Genomic DNA, 18,629 nt, shown 5'->3' with positions numbered 1-18,629 from the left:
GGCTGTAGTGATTTCAAATTCCCAAAGGTAAGAACCACCAGGAAAAGTATGCGTGAGATGAGATCAAACAATGTCCAACTATCCACGTGTTCAAATTTAAATACAAAAAAGCATTACTGGCGAAATACAGGGATGAAGAGAATGGGATATGAGGGAGATTGGAAATACTGCATTTCAAACTATGGTTAACTTGTTGTTGTTGTTGTTGCTATTGTTATGTCGGAACTGTTATTACAAATATTATGTTTATTTTTATTGTTGTTATTATCATTGGTGCCGCAGTGACATTTGGTAACTAGGCGTATTATGACGTTGAGGGATGGGTATTGCGAAGATTAGTGTATAAAATATGTGATTAGGGCTATACAAATAAAAATGACTTGACTTGACTTGATTATTGTAATTGTTATAATTATTGATATCTGACCAATGGAATAAGTATATCCACGAGATTTTGTTATATTAGACATAAGAGGAAAGGAGGATTTGTAAAAGGTATTTAATAGGGAAGATAGAGGGGTGGGAAAAGTAAGCATCTGCTTCTGACTACCCCTTTTCGAACATGTTATGTGACATTATTTTGTTGTTGACGCATTGTTTTTGTCCTGTTTTTATTTTAATGTTCGAAATAAAGTTTTTATTCATTCATTCACTACAGTCAAGTGATGTTTTTGTATAGCCCGTAATCACAAGGAGTCTCACAGGGCTGCACAGACCACAAATTATTGCAAACTACAGACTATTATTACACCATCCCCTGATCTAAAACCTACACGAGGGCAAGGAAAAGCTCAAAAACCTCAGCATGAGAAAAAAGAAGAAACCTTGAAATGGCAATTCCCCCTACCAGGATGACCAGGCTGCAATGGATGTTACAAAAACAAACAATACAATTAAAAATAAAATATAAAATAATTGAAGTATGATATCAAATAAAACAAAATATATTGATCTTTTTGCAACGCTACACCGAAGAAGTCGAAATAGACAGATATATGGTAAAATAAACAAAGTATGAATACATAAATATAGTAAAATAAGATAATTATCTTGTCAAGTCATGTTTATTTGTATAGTGGCCTCAATCATAAAAGTCTCAAAGAGCTGCACGGACCACAGTAACACCATCAAATACATAGATAGATACCTAGCTAGATAGATAGCTAGATATCTAGATAGATACTTTATTAATCCCCGTGGGGAAATTCACAAAAATATGTTACCATACCGGGAGTCACACCGATCTAAAATCTACATAAGGGCAAGGAAAAACTCAAAAACTTAAGTATGAAGACAACAGATAAACCTTGAAAATGGACCGCACATAACGTCATCCCCTTCCAGGATAGCCAGGCTGAAATGGATGTTGCAGGGGCATCAAAAGACAGACATCATCAACAATGTTGCTCTTTTATCCTACTTTTCTAGGTGTCAGCCATATGTAAGAAAAATATTGTAAAATAGATAAAAAAATAAAAAAATAATGAAATGATTGAGCAAGATATTTGTAAATAGAAAAAAGAAAATTTCCATTGAAAGATGATACGTTGTTTTGTCTTACTTTAACACAGGGGTGGGCAAACCTTTTGTGTCAAGGGTTGAATTGCGTTGGAAAATTTGGCAAAAGGGCTGGAAGGAATAAAATTATTGATTTTATTTTTGTATCAACGGATTCAGTCTTGAATCCAATGCCTCGGTGACATGAGGGAATCATTTAAGCACACTGAAATTTTCTCATCTTGTTGTCACCGTTAAAAATATATCTCTATTTTTGGCATTTCTTTTTATGTATAGCATTTTTTTCGCACGTTCCATTCAGGCAAAAATAAAAAATGACCAGAAACGTAGATGAGTCTTTTTAGAATAGCACCGATGATATGCATTGATGAATAAACAAAAATGCAGACATTTAAAGGTAAATGTTGTATATTTCTTTTTCCCCCCATCTATAAATAAACCATTTAATCAATTTCTTTTGAAACACTCAGGATTAAAGCAAAGTAATACATTGTGTCCCTTTTTAGAGCACTAAATCTCATAATTTGCATTGAAAACTTCAAAATGCAATATTTTTTACTAAATTTGACAAATATTTTGAAAATAGCAATAAAAGAAGAAAATAGCCAGTTATTTGGATGTTGGGGACACTGGGGACAAGAGTGGCACCAGATCAACAAATGTTCTTTAGTAACCTTCTTTATGCTCAATAAATTCCGAACTAACAGCACCAAATCCCACATCCCTGAAAAAAATGCATTTTGACCAATCAAAAGAGAAACATTTTGTCTCGAAAGGAACCGGCTCTTGATTGGTGGTTCTAAAGGTTTCTTCATTTTCTTCATGTTGAGGCTTTTGAGTTTTCCCTTGCCCTCATGTAGGTTTTAGATCAGGGGATGGTGTAATGATAGTCTGTGGTTTGCAATAATCTGTGGTCTGTGCAGCCCTTTGTGACTCTTTGGGATTAAGGGATATGCAAATAAACATGACTTGACTATTTTTTGTTTTTTTATACATTTTTAGCATTTAACTTCTGCCACACTTTTCCCACCCATTCTTTACTCGATTTTCTAACAGGTCTTTGAAGCAGATACATGTCGAACAGAACTGCAAAGAAAACAAGCTCTATACACGATGCAGCTGTGACTATGGTGGTCAAAAAGGCAGATAGGCAAGTAAAGATCTTAAAGGGACAGTGTGTAATATTTAGCGCCTCTCAGTGTTAAAAACATAATCAAAAAACAATATGGAGTTGAAAAAAATAAACAAAAATACATTAAATATCATATGAACGTGCATTTTTAAAAATACTCATAGGTCGAGAAAAATTTACATTCATTTCACATAACATGAGGTAGCTGATATGAATGTCCACCATCTTGCTGCTAAGGGTACCCCAATAAACCAAAAACCTTGCGAAAGGTTAGGCAAAAAAAAAATTGGATAAAAAATGGTGCAGTTAGGTAATTTGTAGTCTCCATAGTTTGTAAGTTTTGTAGCATATGTTTTCGGGCGCACTGCGTTATACAGCGACATCTGGTGGTCGAATAATACGCAGTGACCCGTTAAGTGCAGTAATCCCACGGCATGTGCAGTCAAGCACACGGTCAAAACTCTTGTTTTTCACGCTCCATGCAATAACTTACAATAGCTCAATATACAGTAATTGTTGCTGGTGGTTGGATAAGTCATACTTATGCATTTGAAGCCTCCATTGACAAAAAGCTGTTGGATATAAAGACCCTGAAGAATGTTTTCCTTTCCTTGACATAAAAGTGACTAAAATGTGGGGTTATTGAAAATGAGTTCTGTGCAGTTAGGAGAGAGAGAGAGAGAGAGGGAGAGGGAGTTGTTTTTATTTTATCGGTGATAAACTTCTCCAGTGTTATCAGGTGACGGGCAACTGCCAGCAATAGATAAATACTACAAGAATATAATCACCTTTCAAACACACAGGTCTTCTCAGAAGTAAAAGCGACGTTGGATACTTACAAAGTATTGCCATGATTGTTATTAAGTCAAGTCAGTTTGCATTTATTTGTAATGTCCTTATTCACAAAACGTTTCAAGGGTTACACAGACCACCAATACAACATCCCCTGATACTGATAGTTGCATGTAAATACATTATATTGACCCAAATGTTATTTGTCAATAATTCAATGCAAAGTAAATAAGTCTTATGTTGTCCTTATGACACCTGTTTTTTGTTTAATAGGTAAGTTACTGTGTTCAAAATGTAATACAAGGCTAAAAAGTTAATTAAGAAGTGTTCTACATATATGTTTCGTGTTTATATGAGCTTTGAGTTAAAAAATATAGCAAAATAATACTACTTGTCCTAGTTCCAGGTCTTCCTTGTCACTTCCCGCTCTTTGATTTAGTTGCCTTTAGTAGTCACACACAGGCTGACAGGGCAAGTGAACGTTCTAATCGGTCTCTGTCCATGTTGAAGGATTAGCCAGGCAATGCCCCAAGTTTCCAAAAGTGTTTATTTGATTTATAAACAACTATATCTTGTAATAGCTTTTAAAGGTGTAAGATTTATGTACTTTTTTTCTGTGAATTTATTGGCACGTGGTCTCAAAGCGTTGTAATGTACTTTTTGCAGTTTTCACAATTTGGGACAAGGTAATAAAGCTACTGTTACACATCCAGTGTGGTCATGGTCCTTCTTTGATGGTTTAGCTCTGTGTCATATCGATGACAATACGAGGCTATTGCAGACTCACTTAAAACATTCGAAGTTAACTATATGTGATGAAATACATTATCTTTAGACGAAAGAAATTCAAATATATGAAAAATTTACTTGTGATAAAATTTGTCAAATACAAAGTTAAAGGACAATTATTTGTTGGAGTGATGTGGGCAAAGGAAAAACTACAAAAAGCAGCATGAGGAAAATTATTTACAATCAGGCTGTTATTCTGACGGCAGATATGCACTTCATAAAATATAGCAAAAGGGAAGTCAAGTCATATTTAAGTTGGGATTTGTGGTAAACCCCAAAATATCAAAATATTGTCAAAAATTGTGATTAAAATAGTAAAGGGACTCTGTAATATTCAACCACTGGATTGGATAGTGCAACCGCAAACGAGTGCTACAAAGCACAAGGAAGAGATTAAACTACGGAAACTCAAAGTAATGAAACTGCACAATTTTCTCCCTGATTATTTTCCTTCACAGCCTCTCACAAGGTTTCCGTTTTTTGTGGGTACCCGAAGCAGCAAGAGGTATAGGTGAGCCTCATCTCAACCTATAAATATATTTTTTAAAAGGACTTAGTCTACAAACACTTAAAATTCAAGCAAAATAATGAGATAAAAATATATGGAGTTTATGCTTGATAGAAACATTTTTTTTAATTTGGGGTACACACAAAAGGGCACCGGGGGAAAGAGTGGCCCCAAAACAACAATTGTATTAGGACTACTTTATTGAACATTCTATATATATAAAAAAATATATATTTTAAATGTAGTTTTATGTTTAGCCATTTTAATGTAGTTGGCCGGATTAAAATGAGTCTCAAGCCGCATGTGGCCCACGAGCCGTAGTTTACCCACATCTGGAAAATAGAGTTGTCTCATGAAATTAGAATATTGTGAAAACAAAAATATTATACATTCTGGATTCAATTGAAACATTACAAGTCTTTTATTGCTTTAATATTCCTGATTATAGCAAACACTCAAATGTCACATTTTAAAATATTAGAATATCATAGAAAGTGTACTAGCGAACCATAATTAGAAGTATAAAAAAATAAATAAAAGGCTAGGTAATACATTTAAAAATAAACTAACTATTTTTAAGATCTTCAGGTAGTCTACCTCTGGCATAAGTAGCATACAAAAAGGCATTAGGCCTTATGTAATTATTACACTATTTTAGTCACAGTACCAGAGATGAATGCTAGAGAATGGAGAAAACAGAAAGTCGCCTTTTAAGACATAAATAGACGCCAAGAAAACGTTTCTTCTTCATGAATTTTGCCTACCATAGGCCCTTTCTAGATTGTAACCGCTGCGATAAACGAGGAATCACTCACAGTATTCACATTTTCCGAGACGGGCCTGTATCTAACAGGGAGGAGCCTACTGAAGAGTTGAATACTATTCTCAGTCTGAAATAAACTGGTATCAAATATGCGATATTAGCTAAAAATATATTGAATACCCTTTTTTTTTCTTTTCCGAAATAAAATAAGAAGTTACCAAACAATATTTAGCGGTATGTTTCGGGGTGACTGCAGATCACGAGGCCATCGACCTGTTTTGCCCTGTTTCCTGCCTGATACCTGTTGCCGAGCTCTTTTCTGGACCCGTTTCCGTTTTGCACCCCCGTCCTGGCCATCAACATGTTTTCTCGCTGTCTACGACTACCCTCGCACAACACGGAAGTGCCACTTCCGCGTTCCTGCCATCAGCTACCCGTGACCGACGATCATCGGATCAAGGATGCAAGCACTGCTCTCTTTCTTCATTAAAAAGTGAGTAGAACGAACGCTATTGGGTCCTGTCTCGGTTCCTGGCTTGTGACAGCAACAGTCCAATGTGACATGAAAACCAGAGGTGGTTCGTAACGTGATACATTTACATTGATACATTTACTATTTTGGGACATTTTGTACTTCTGGGAGTACTTTTAAATCACTATATTTTTTACTTTTACTTGAGTAAATTTTGGAAGAAGAAACGGTACTCTTACTCCGCTGCATTAGGCTACATTGAAGCAAAAAAACTAAGTAACCTAAATCCCCTCCACATAAGTACGCGCATTTCTCCGAGTCCTTTGCTTGCTTTTTTTCCTCGGTGTTTGCTGAGTGAGAGCCACTGTGGGGCCCAAGCCCCACCCCTTTTAAAGAGGCAGCATCACATACCAAGCAGGTGGCTGTTTAAATAACAAAATAAGAGAGAGGAAAATAACTCAATAAAAATCAAACTTAAACTGTCAAGGTTGCCATGGCACCCAATTGGCCCGCCCGTTGCCCGCCAGATTTGGCTTTTTGACAGATTGGCTTTCCTTCTATTTAAGCTCAGTGCTCTCACTCTTTCTTTATCGGTCCGTCAGCGAAACCCTGCCCCGCAAGATGTGAGTTTTGACTCTGTCCTGTTTCCTGTTGGTATTTCCTGTCCGGTATTGTTCCCTTTTATTTTGTCCTGTTTAATATCGGTTTCCAGTTTTGTTCCTGTCTAGTTTATCCTGTTTATTTTCGATATCCTGTTTTGATATCAATCTTGTCTGTCCCGTCCTGTCCAGTATCAACCCCATCCGTCCGATATCTGCTTGGGCAATTGGTATCGATCTCGTCAACCTCTGGCTTCCTATCATTCCATGCCAGACTGCTGCCTAACGTGCATGACTCTTCATTTCCAATAAAATAAAAGGCTTGTGTGAGAAACGTCACGCATTTGGGTCCTGATCCTGTTCCGGTTCTTGACATAAACTGTATTAATGGCATTTTTTTTTTACCTTTTCAAAAGGTTGACATTTTATTTTTACGCATTCATGCTGTTTTATTGCACTCTTTATCTTGGCCAGATACGGGGCACATGGTGCACCTTTTTTTTCACCAATCTTTAAAATAAAAATGACATCAAAAATTGGATTTCTACATTGCATTTCTTTAATTTTACCAAACCAATTCAACATTCTTTAATTCATACATACAGCATCTTATAAGGCTTATATAAGGCTTTTAATTTTTTGCAGCCCTTGACAACTTTGTTAGTATGGCTCTTTCAACATTTTGGGGTGCTGACCCTTGGCTAGCTTGTTGTTTTGCCTGCAGAGCCTTTTAAAAGAAGTACTTGGGCTTGAAATGTGCTACTTGTGCTTAATTTATTCCTTTGATTTATACTATTATACTAAAGTAGTCTAATTTACTTTGACTCTTATAATCTATTACGAAATGAAATGTAACTTATGGTCGATTAGATGGATTTTGATGATTTGATAATCTGATTGAACAGTTGCTTAAAAAACAATTAAATAAATTAGACGTTGCTACGGTTACTCAGTACTTGAGTCGTTTTTGTCACAAAGTAACTTTTTACTTTTACTCAGGTAATTTACTTCTACTTGAGTAATACTATTCTGAAGTAACAGAACTTTTGGAGTCCAATTTTTTGGCTACTCTACCCTCCTCTGATGAAAACGAGAGATTCGAAAGGAGAGTTTCAGCTGACAAAGATAGGCAAGGAGGTCGAAGAGATAGCAGAAGGCAAATGCTGCCGAGGAGGCGACTTCATCAAACTGCCCCTCGGGTCATCAACTGTAACCGCCATGAGAAGTTCGGAGAGCTTCTGATCGACTTTTCGAGTTGAGGACATTAAAACACAGAAAGTCCTGAAAAGGATCACATCTGCTGGCTGTTTTTTATTCTATTTGATCTTAATGGCGACGACACAGGCTGTGCTGCCTTCCTTCAGCTCCTTCTCCAACTTGCCTGACATGAAAGTAAGTTTAGTCAGGGTTAAGGTTTGTTTTACTGGTTCAACGTCTAAAAAAGAAAAAGCATCATCTTGAACTTGTACAGGAGGGGTGTCAAATCAAACGTCCCAAAAATTAAAAAAAATAACCTACAGGCCAAAGGCCGATCTGATCTCATGTAAAGGATGTTTCTACAGCTCTACTACTTTATATCCCTACATATTTATATCGTGCGAAAACTTTGCGGGTCTAACGTATTGACATTGAGCTCTGTATACGTGTGTACCAGAATGACAATAATGTATATCTGAATTTGCTAATAGCATTGTTATCCGGTATTACTATCAGCTTTGAAATAATGTAGTTTTCCACATCCATAATTATTGTTTAATAATAATCGTATTCATTCAATTTGAAATATTGGAAAATGTCTCAGTGTTAAATCTGGAACTCGATTTAATGTAGAGGTTTCACCACAGAGAGTGTACAACACTGACATAATTTGAATGCAGCAGTCTCCAACGTGGGGCCCACGGGCACCAGGGTGACCTTAGGGTCAGCTGAGGTGCCCGTGGACCTGTTTTGAAAACACCTCAAGTGCTGGGTCATTGAGATTTTCTAGTGTTTTTATATTGGTTTACTGAGTCTATTTAACCCTATTTTTGAATAATTAACCTGGTAATAACAAGGTTACTGCATAGTAATGACATAATAAGTTGTTATTTTAGAAATGCATATCAATCTGGGTGACCTTTCCGCTAATTAGTAACAAAACATAGCTCTCAGCTTGAAAAAAGTAGTGAGCCTTGTTTTAAAGGATCGTGTAATATTAAAAAAAACTAATTCTTTAAAAAAGTATTGATTTGAATATAAAGAAAACAATACATGAACTATCATACAAACGTGCATTTTCATATACTCATAGATTGAGAAATTTGTATTTATTCTACATAACATGGGGGTCACCTAGAGGGAGCTGACATGATTGTCCACCGTTTTGCTGCTACTGGTACCCCCAAAAACTGTAAACCTTGCGAAAGTCTGGGCAGAAAATAATAAGAAAAATGATGCGGTTTGAGTCTCTGCACTTTGTCATATTCCTTCTGCTGTGTAGCTCTCGTTTTCGGTTGGACTATGACAGTGTCCTTTAAAATCGAATTCTGAGTGAAGCAATTCGTAGCTTCACTTTTTCTATGTGACCCTCTTGTTTTGTTGTTTTCCTTTTTAAAAATGCATTTTCACCTGACTGTACCAAACGCTCCTAGGTGTGGAAGTTGGAAGACGGCTCGACACATTTGGGCCCCGAACAGCTACACCCTTCCAAGCGAACGAGTGAGGGTCCTCCGGATAACGATAGCCAGGCCTCATGGGATATCGAACTGCTTCTGTCCGAATGGAGCGGCCCTTCGCCGGACATTAGCCCTACTCTGGACCACAGCAACGAGAACTGCAAACCACAGATGAATCAAGATGGTGGAGCCACACATAAGGACCAAACCGGACAGGATGAGATTGACTTCAGTCTCATGGCAGAGTTGGGGCCCCCAAATATGACATTACAGCCACAATTGTACCACCAAAGTTATAACAATGAGCCTTCAGGTCGAACGTCTGCTTCCGACCACGCGGAGCAGTTTGGCTTCCCCTTAGAACGACAGAGCTCGGGAAACCTCAGCGAATTCACATCTTGGGACTTCAATTCATACTACGCCCCACAGCATCCTCCTTCAGGGGCCTTCCCTCAAAGGTAAGATCTTAAGCCCGGTTTGGACCGACGCGAATTTCAGCCCCGGTCGGACCTAAATTATCACTCATTACGTTCGGGTTTGGCGAGGCTTCTCTCTCGCTGACTTTTTAACATTTTTTTTGATTAAGGAAATCTACACTACTGTTTGAATGTCACCCTGACAATTTTATTTTTTCCATGAAATAGACACTTTTCTTTATCTGAGGATTTTTGCACGGTCTGTGTTCTTTTGCCCATACAAAACTCTTCATTTTTTTGGCAAGTCTCAGATATGGCTTTTTCTACGCCACTCTGCTTTAGAAGCCAGAATCTTGAAGTCGCCCCTTCATAGTAGATGTTGACAATGGTGTTTTGCAGGTACTATTTAACCAAACTGTATCATACGGCGGTGGTAAACCAGTAAAAGTTCACGGGCCCTGCTGAAGAGTGTGTTGTGTCACTCTGACCCAAGTGACATGGCCGCTTTCTTATGTCCTGTTTTATCTGGAGGGACGAAAGCATGACCAACTTGGGTGCCGAGGTGCTTAACTTGTTTGGGCATTTGGGTTTTCCATTGGCAATTTTTTTGTGTTTTTTGCTACTTTTTTCCTTTTTTACAATGTGTTTCACATGTTTCCCTTTTACACACTAACTAACCGATAGCAGCGTCAGCCATGCAAGGCAACTACCTGCTATCGGAGGCAATTAGGGGTTCAGTGTTTTGCCCAGGGACATTTCGAAATTTGAACCTGCGACCTCTTTATCCCAAGACGAGCGCTCTACCACCTGAGTTTATGTGTTTGTCTTGCTTTCGGTCACCCCTCTTGAGGGATATAACCAGGGTAGATAGATATAAAGATAGATGGATAAATTTAACAAAGGTGCTAGTTGAGGAACTTTAGGGCGTTTATTGCTCAGACTACAGACTCTAATGTACTTGTCCTTTTGCTGGGTTGTGCAGTGCCCCCCCCCCCCACTTCACTATTTACTCTGTTGTGTTCTCTGGAGTAGTGCACACACTGTAGCAGATCTTCACTTACCTGGTAATTTCTGGCATCTAATTGCCCTGATTTCTATTAACTGGTGTAAATTGTCGAGTTTCACATGGAAGTTCTTTTTTGGGCCATGTTGAAAGTTGAATCACGTTCTCAAAAGTGACACTCCAGATACTCAACTAGCTCAAAGGATGGTCAGTTTTCTAGCTTCTCTACCCAGCTAAACTGTTTATAGATGTGCTGACATAAATGCACAACGATTTTATAGTCATTCATTAACCAGACATTTGCAGCTAAACTAGTCATTTACCATGTTAATATATATGGGTGTATTTTTAAATAATTTTAGTCAAGTTATGTTAACAACTGGTTCAGGGTGTCCCCTGCCCACTGCCCGAAGATAGCCGAGATGGGCTCCAGCACCCTCGCAACCCTACTGAGGATAAGCGCTGCAGATAATGCATGGTTAGAAGTTTATTTGCATAGCTCTTAATCACAAGGAGTCTCAGAGGGCTACACAGACCACAGACTATAACAAATTACAGACTATTATTACACCATCCCCTGATCTAAAACCTACACAAGGGCAAGGAAAAACTCAAAAACCTCAGAATGAGGAAAATGAAGAAACCTTGAAAAGGGACTGCACATGAGCTAATTTTCCTTCCAGGATGACCAGGCTGCAATGGATGTTCCATTAACTATCTATAAAATTATTGTTATCTTCATTGAAAAAAACAGTGCTTTTCCTTCAAAAATTAGGACATATCCATGCGCCGCCAAATTTTCAAACAGTGTATACAAGATATGGATACTTATCTACATAATAAAAAAATATATTTTTAAAAAACTTCTCTCTATGCTTGGCCTAAAGATGTACTGCTGCTGTGGTTTATGGTCCAATTTCCAATCAAAATGACGAATGGTCTTAATTTTACCATCAACTCTCCAAAAAGCAGCAGACACAAAAATATAAAAATGTTTATGCAGTCTTGTTTAGCTGAGATTTTGTTACAAAAACACAGGTTTTAATTTTTCCATGTTTCTTTTTTTTTTTGTGGACCATCCGCGCAGTGCAACATGCCAATCGTCGGCGCCAAAATCATCCTTGCTTCCTCCTCCCGAGTCCTCACAAAAAATATAGGAAATTTCTGTTTTTCTTATGGCTCGATACTGCAAGTTAAGTTATTTTGTCGTGCTAGATTCTAGTGGACGTACTGCTGCTGTAGTTTATGGCCTAATTTTCAAGCTCTGAAAATGACGGATGGCCTTAGAATTGTCCCAACAACTCTTGAAAAAAATCTGTCAATGATGGTAAGTTGTAGGTTAATGTAACCTCTGCAGACACAAAAATATAAAAGATGCAAATGTATATACAGTCTTGTTTAACTTTCATTACAAAAGGCAGGCTTTAATTTGTTATCACAAATCACCTCTCCTCTTCTCGAGTACTCAAAAATAAAAAATAAGATTTTGTGTTTGTTTTGGCTCGGTCCTGCACGTCAAGTTAGTTGATCTGGCTCTGGCTTTATTACCCGCAGGCTTGGGTATGTGTCGGTCTGGATATTTAAGGCTCCGTCTTACCTTATCTTTCCTTGACGGCAGGTTCCTCCCTCATCAAGAAACAACCCCTGACCCTCGACACTACAACTACCAATCTCCCTTCGCCAACGGCACCAGCATTTTCTGCGACTACACTGGCGGCCAGGCAGCCGGGCGTCTGGTACTTCAACAGATGCGGTCGCCGCCGATGCCACCTGTTGGGGTGGATGGAAAGCGTACGCGAAAGGCCACCGGGAAAAAGAAACCCGCCGTTCACGGCTGTGAATACCCGGGCTGCAGCAAGACCTACACCAAGAGCTCGCACCTCAAGGCTCACCTCCGGACACACACCGGTAAGTCCAACGCACGTGTGGAGAATAGTACGAGTCGGGTAATTTAAAGCAGTGGTTCTGAACTGGTCTGACTTCAGGACCACCATGCTACAAATATTCATTCGTCATATTTTTCATATACTGTATAAGGCGCTTGGATTTTAAACTACAGTCATTATTGCGTATTACTAACGAGTCCAAGGAATGATCAGACGACAAATGTCACTGACCTAAATCCCCCAAAATTGTATGCAATAGGAATCCAACCCGAGTCGCGGCAGTGAGTGCCGAAACCGAACCACTATACACAGTGATACAGATGGCAGATGTAAAGGCATGGATTACATCTCATTATCACACTATTTTACTCACTGGGCCAGAAACAAATGTTTGAGAACGGAGAGAAAAAGTCATCCTGAAAGATGTAAATAAACACAAAAAAAGTACGACAAGGGAAATAACTCTTTGGTGTATCTGATGATAATTGGACTTCTATGTAATGTTTACTGTTAAACGTGAATGTGCGTAATCAGATCAATCGTGCTTCGACCCGAGTAGTATCAGGTTATGCCCACGTTAAGTTGCAATCCCATTAATTCTCCTTTGCCAATCAATTTTTTTGTTAATCTTCCCCCTCCTTTTTAAACTTATTTGTAGAACTCAAAGGAAATTATTTCTCTAGAAAATGAGAAAGTACTTTCCGTTTACCACCTTATCGCTTCAAGTTGTGTTTGTTGGACGTAACATGTTGACCCCTTAGCACACACGCGACGACTCCATGACAAACGGCAGTAAACCGTAGAAAACAGTGGACGAGGCCAGTAAACAGTAGACAAACAACAAAAAAGCTATACTATTACACATTATTGGCAATAGTTAGTCAAACAAACACTATTTAGGGAAACTGAGTATAGCATTAGCGATGCTAGCTACAGACCCACACAGTCTTCCTGCTGACATATTCACACATCTGACCAAATTATCCATTCTGCCTGACTTCAGTGCATCACTATATTGTAGATGGAGTATCGTCATACACTGGTGCTGATCTAAAAGCTTATAAAAGCCAGGATGCTTACCAGTTCTTCATTGCTGATATTAGATACTTTGTATCTAATATGTTGGAGAATGTAATACAACAGTAAAGCACGGGGTATTTGCACCTTTTATAGAAATCAATTTTGAGCATGTTGAAAATATTTACTTTGGCAAAATGACATTTCATCTTCTGAACGTTCGTCTCCCGTTTTATTCTTTGATAATTTGGCAGTTCAATTCTGAGTAATAAGCTTTATCGTAGAGCACATAACAGTTTTCAATACATGTGAAACACGGAAGAATATTGTTTTGAATAGCTGGTTAATCGCAATAAAAACAGCTTTTTTACATAGTAAGAAATGGCAACAGTAAGCCACTAATGTAGCTAGTTAGCACTAGCTAACCTATTATATACCGTATTTTTCACGTGACTCATACCTACTTCACATAAGATTGCTCGGAAATACATTAGCTGTACCTTGTAAAAAATGCTCACTGCAAATCCTAGAATTTTAGGACCGCAGTCCCTCGTTTTGATTTGCAGATAAACATCACCGACCTCCATCTTCATCAAAACAGATATGATGAAATCCTAAACCAGGCTTAGAACCTTGACGGTTGGCACACCCTAACGCAAAGCAATAACTCACCATCAGAAAAAGTCTAGGTTATATCCTTCTGTCATGGTTAATGATATTTGTTGCAACTCAAATGCTCTTGCCGTCGGTCATGGCTCTCATTCTCGGCAATTTAAGGTCACGTGTAGAGTGTGGTTTTTTTTTGTTTTTTGCTTTGCTATTTCACTCACCTCAAAAGGGTAACATTTGATTTAGGTACAACAACACTTTAACTTGCAAATAAAATAAGTATGTTGCCGGATAAGAACTACGTTTAACTCTTGACACGTGTCTGAATAACCACTTCTCACTCCTGGCTTTGTGAGTTTCCTTATCCCGTACTGCCCTCTGTCGGAATTTCACTTACATGCATCCATCCATTATCTGCACCGCTTATCCTCAGTAGGGTCGCAGGGGTGTTGGACCCCGTCCCAGGCATCTTCGGGCAGGGGACAATCTGAACTGGTTGCCAGCCTGTCGCAGGGCACATGGAGACAGACAACTCACTCGTTCATTCACACCTCGGGACAATTTGGACCGGCCAATTAACCTGACATGCATGTTTTTGGAATGTGGGAAAAAACCGGCGTGCCCTGAGGAAACCCACGCAAGCACGGGGAGAACATGCTAACTCCACACAGGAGGTTCGACCTCATGACCTCAGAACGGTGCCGCACACGCGCTAACCACTGTCCCGCAGTGCTGCCCGAATTTCAGTTCCATAAGACAATATAAACACGTATAAAACCTGTTTCATTACCTCCCACATTATAGGCAGGGTTGATAGGATTTATTTTTTTTAAAAAAAGAGTTATTAATTACCTGCTGAAAAGAAATGGAATCAGTAGCGTAATCCAAATACCATGATATTGCTGTAATGTATGTTTGTTTTTCATCGTTTGATCAGTATTGCCCTTAATCACAAAAGGTCTCAAAGGACTGCACAGGTTAGAATTAAACGATTTCCTGATCTTAAACCAACATGCAGGCAAGGAAAAACTTAAAAACCTAATCATTAGGAAAATAAGAAACCTTGAGAAGGGGCCTCACAAGTGCTGATACCCTTTTGTGGGATGACCAGGGTAATAGATTTGGCATTGGATAACAATACACCAAGCAAAGTGAACATTATTTTTTAAAAAAACATAGGTAACACAAAAATTTGTACAGTAAGTGTATGACAGCAATGACGCCTTGAGCCAGTAAAAATGTCAATGTGCTGAAATCACAATGCATTATTTTTTTTAACAATTTATTTATGTGATATAGCTGCAAATAAGTATTTGAACACCTGTACACAATCCGAATAACACCATCCCTACTGTGAAGCATGGGGGTGCTTTGGGGTGTTTTGCTGCATATGGGACAGGACTAGTGCACTGCATTAAAGAGAGGATGATTGGGGGCCGTGTATTGTGAGATATGGGGGAATAACCTCCTTCCCTCAGTCAGAGCATTGAAGATTTGTCGTGGCTGGGTCTTCCAACACCACAACGACCCGAAGCACATATCCAGGAAAACCAAGGAGTGGCGCCGTAAGAAGCATACCAAGGTTCTAGCATGGCCCAGCCAACCTCCAGACCTGAACCCAATCGAAAATCTTTGGAGGGAGCTCAAACTCCATGTTTCTTAGCGACAGCCCAGAAACCTGACTGATATAGGGAAGATCTGTGTTGAAGAGAGGGCCAAAACACTTATGTGGGAGGAATATATAAAAATGTATATAATATATAATATATATAAACACTATATATATATATATATATATATATATATATATATATATATATATATAAATAAGCAAAGCAGATTACAAATTCTGACGTCAATCGGACCATTCCCTGCATGTAAACATAAAGTAACTTTTGTCCTTCATACGTTTGCAGGAGAAAAGCCGTACCATTGCTCATGGGATGGCTGCAGCTGGAAGTTCGCTCGCTCCGATGAGCTAACACGTCACTACCGCAAGCACACGGGCCAAAAACCTTACGAGTGTGTGCTCTGCCATAGGGCCTTCTCACGTTCTGACCATCTGGCTTTGCATATGAAAAGGCATACCTGATGATCAAGACATCAAAATACACTTAGGGTACATATCCTACATGAAATCCAATATGGGGCTTTTATACAAAATATTAAGTCTTATCCATTAAACAGATTCAATCCCTTTTGTAAACCAGCAAACATTTTTTTCGATATCGGCAATATTTATGACCATATCCTTCATCTCATCTCATCTCATTAGCTGCACCGCTTATCCTCAGTAGGGTGGCGGGGGTGCTGGAGCCCATCCCGGGAATCATCGGGCAGTGGGCAGGGGACACCCTGAACTGGTTGCCACCCAATCGCAGGGCACACAGGGACAGACAACTCGCTCGCTCATCGCACAAATTCTAAACAGACAAAGAGTTTGAAAACAAAATAGTTTGGTAAGCTCATTGACCATTGACCGACATAGCCTACATAAGTGAATCCAATCATTAGAAAGATTGTTTTTGGTGGCCAATTGCAAGTTGTTCTCCTCTTTGGCAACATGGGAGCCTCAAAACAACTACCAAATGACCTTCTTGATAATGATAAATGATAAAAAAAAAAAATGACCTCTTCATACGATTATATTGTAATAGTTGTAAAGGTGCAGCTAATATGCCAACCAGTTACCGCGTGCTTTTATTGCAAAATGGCTTTTGATTTTGTAGCTCATTAAATATCTTTTTGTAATGTTATTTTCCAATCTGTCCTTGTTTTGATAAAGAAATAAATGATTAAACTATCATCATTTTTCATTTCAAATATGCTCGATGAATAGTCTTGTATTGTAGCCGACTTTCTTTTGCTACTCCTAAACCTAGCCATGTTCAGACCAAATCTAACACATTCTTCCCCTTATGTGACAAAAGAACTACGCTGAAAATGATGGCCTAGTAAATTAGTCCACATTAAAAAAAACTGTACATATATCATGGAGCATGTGGACAATAATCCCCAACACTAACACAAGACCTGCAGAAGGGGGGAGTACATTTGAAGATTTGGTACGGGCACGAAATCATGACCTTAATTTGCATATCTATGTTTCACTTCTCTTCATTCTACCATTGTCCTGTTCTCAATTTTTTTAAAATATTTGTATTCAATTATTTAACTTAATGTTGTGTATTTGTATATTTGTCTGGAGGCATTTGGGCAATAAAAATATTGTAATCGTATCTATTGACAAGTTTTGGTAGAAAAAAATTCTATTTACATTTGTGTGTGATTCAAGTTTTGGATTATTGGTTTCTTTGTCATATTCTAAAAAAGTCTTACCACTTTACATCAGCACAGCAGTGCTCGATTAAGACTGGTGTTTTCAATGTATTATTCATCCACTTTGTACGAATACAAATAAAACATTAAAAATACGTTGGATCAAAAACAGTTGGAAACGCTTTGAAGAGATGAGGTATGTACAGACAAGGTTTATAATTTGTGGAAAACTAGATGTATTTTATCTTATCAATCATATCTCGGTTGGTTGATTGGATCCCTTAACCACTAGGGTCGTAGTGGCATAATGTCCTGTGGTGTGTCTTGGTGGGGTCCATCCCTCTCCAGGTCAACATATGTTTCCACCCAGAGACGTGTCGCATGTTAGGCAAATGTGTTTACCACTGCACTACTGAAACATATTAATCATATACTTGGGAGTAAATAGTTTTATCATAAATCCCAGTACTGCTATACACAATAATTCCACAAAGTGCAAAGCATTTAAATATATTGCCCTGGATTTGTGTAAATTTCGTAACTTTTTTCACAAAACTTAACTTTTGTGAAGCCTTTGGCCACACGCAAGAGTTAGAGGAAAAAATAAAAATTGTTCAGCTATAAACAAGTGCTAAATGGTACAAGGAAGAAAACAAACTTCGGAGACTCAAAGTGAGCTGACTACACCTTTTTACTTTTCCTTATTTTTGTGCCTAGCCTTTATGAGGTAGCCGCAAGATGGCGGACAATTATGTCAGCTTCCTCTAGGTGAGAGACAAAAGTATTTAAAAAACTGCACATTTATGATAGTCAGTGGGAAGCGCTATATAATACAGTGTCTTAAGTTAAGAGTAAAAAAGCGTAGTTCTTCAAAAAAAAATTTTTAAAAAAAGAGCCAACCACCTTGTACATACAAGTCTCTGGTTTCAAATACAGAAGTTTCATATTTTACATCACATCACACATGTAGCAAATGTACACCCAAGTGCCGCATCCCGTAAATGCAGAGGTTTGGCTCATCTCAGAAGAGCGCTTTACACAAAAGCAACGGCGACCAGATGTTGGTGCTGTATATAAGTAAAATAAGGAGGCTACTCCCGCTACTGTATTGTGTCGTGTCAAAAAAGCTTTTATGTCAAGTTGAACAAAATGAAACATTTTAACTCAGGGTTTAAAAAGAATTGTATACTAA

At 38.3% G+C, this 18,629-nt stretch overlaps 1 protein-coding gene across 1 annotated transcript; it reads left to right on the top strand.

Moving 5' to 3' along the window:
• Positions 1 to 7,734: 7,734 nt before the first annotated feature.
• Positions 7,735 to 18,524, top strand: klf1 (Kruppel like factor 1 (erythroid)). The gene is made up of 4 exons (XM_088342360.1): positions 7,735 to 7,965; positions 9,204 to 9,685; positions 12,265 to 12,554; positions 16,075 to 18,524. Exons 1-4 carry the CDS (start codon positions 7,903 to 7,905, stop codon positions 16,248 to 16,250), a joined length of 1,011 nt encoding a protein of 336 aa, XP_088198486.1. The 5' UTR covers positions 7,735 to 7,902; the 3' UTR covers positions 16,251 to 18,524.
• Positions 18,525 to 18,629: the final 105 nt, after the last annotated feature.

The sequence above is a fragment of the Urocampus carinirostris genome, chromosome 8 (assembly GCF_059441175.1).
Source record: "Urocampus carinirostris isolate Australia breed hairy pipefish chromosome 8, RoL_Ucar_1.0, whole genome shotgun sequence".
In the NCBI taxonomy this organism is placed as follows: Eukaryota; Metazoa; Chordata; class Actinopteri; order Syngnathiformes; family Syngnathidae; genus Urocampus; species Urocampus carinirostris.
This window is presented reverse-complemented; position numbering and strand designations above follow the sequence as displayed.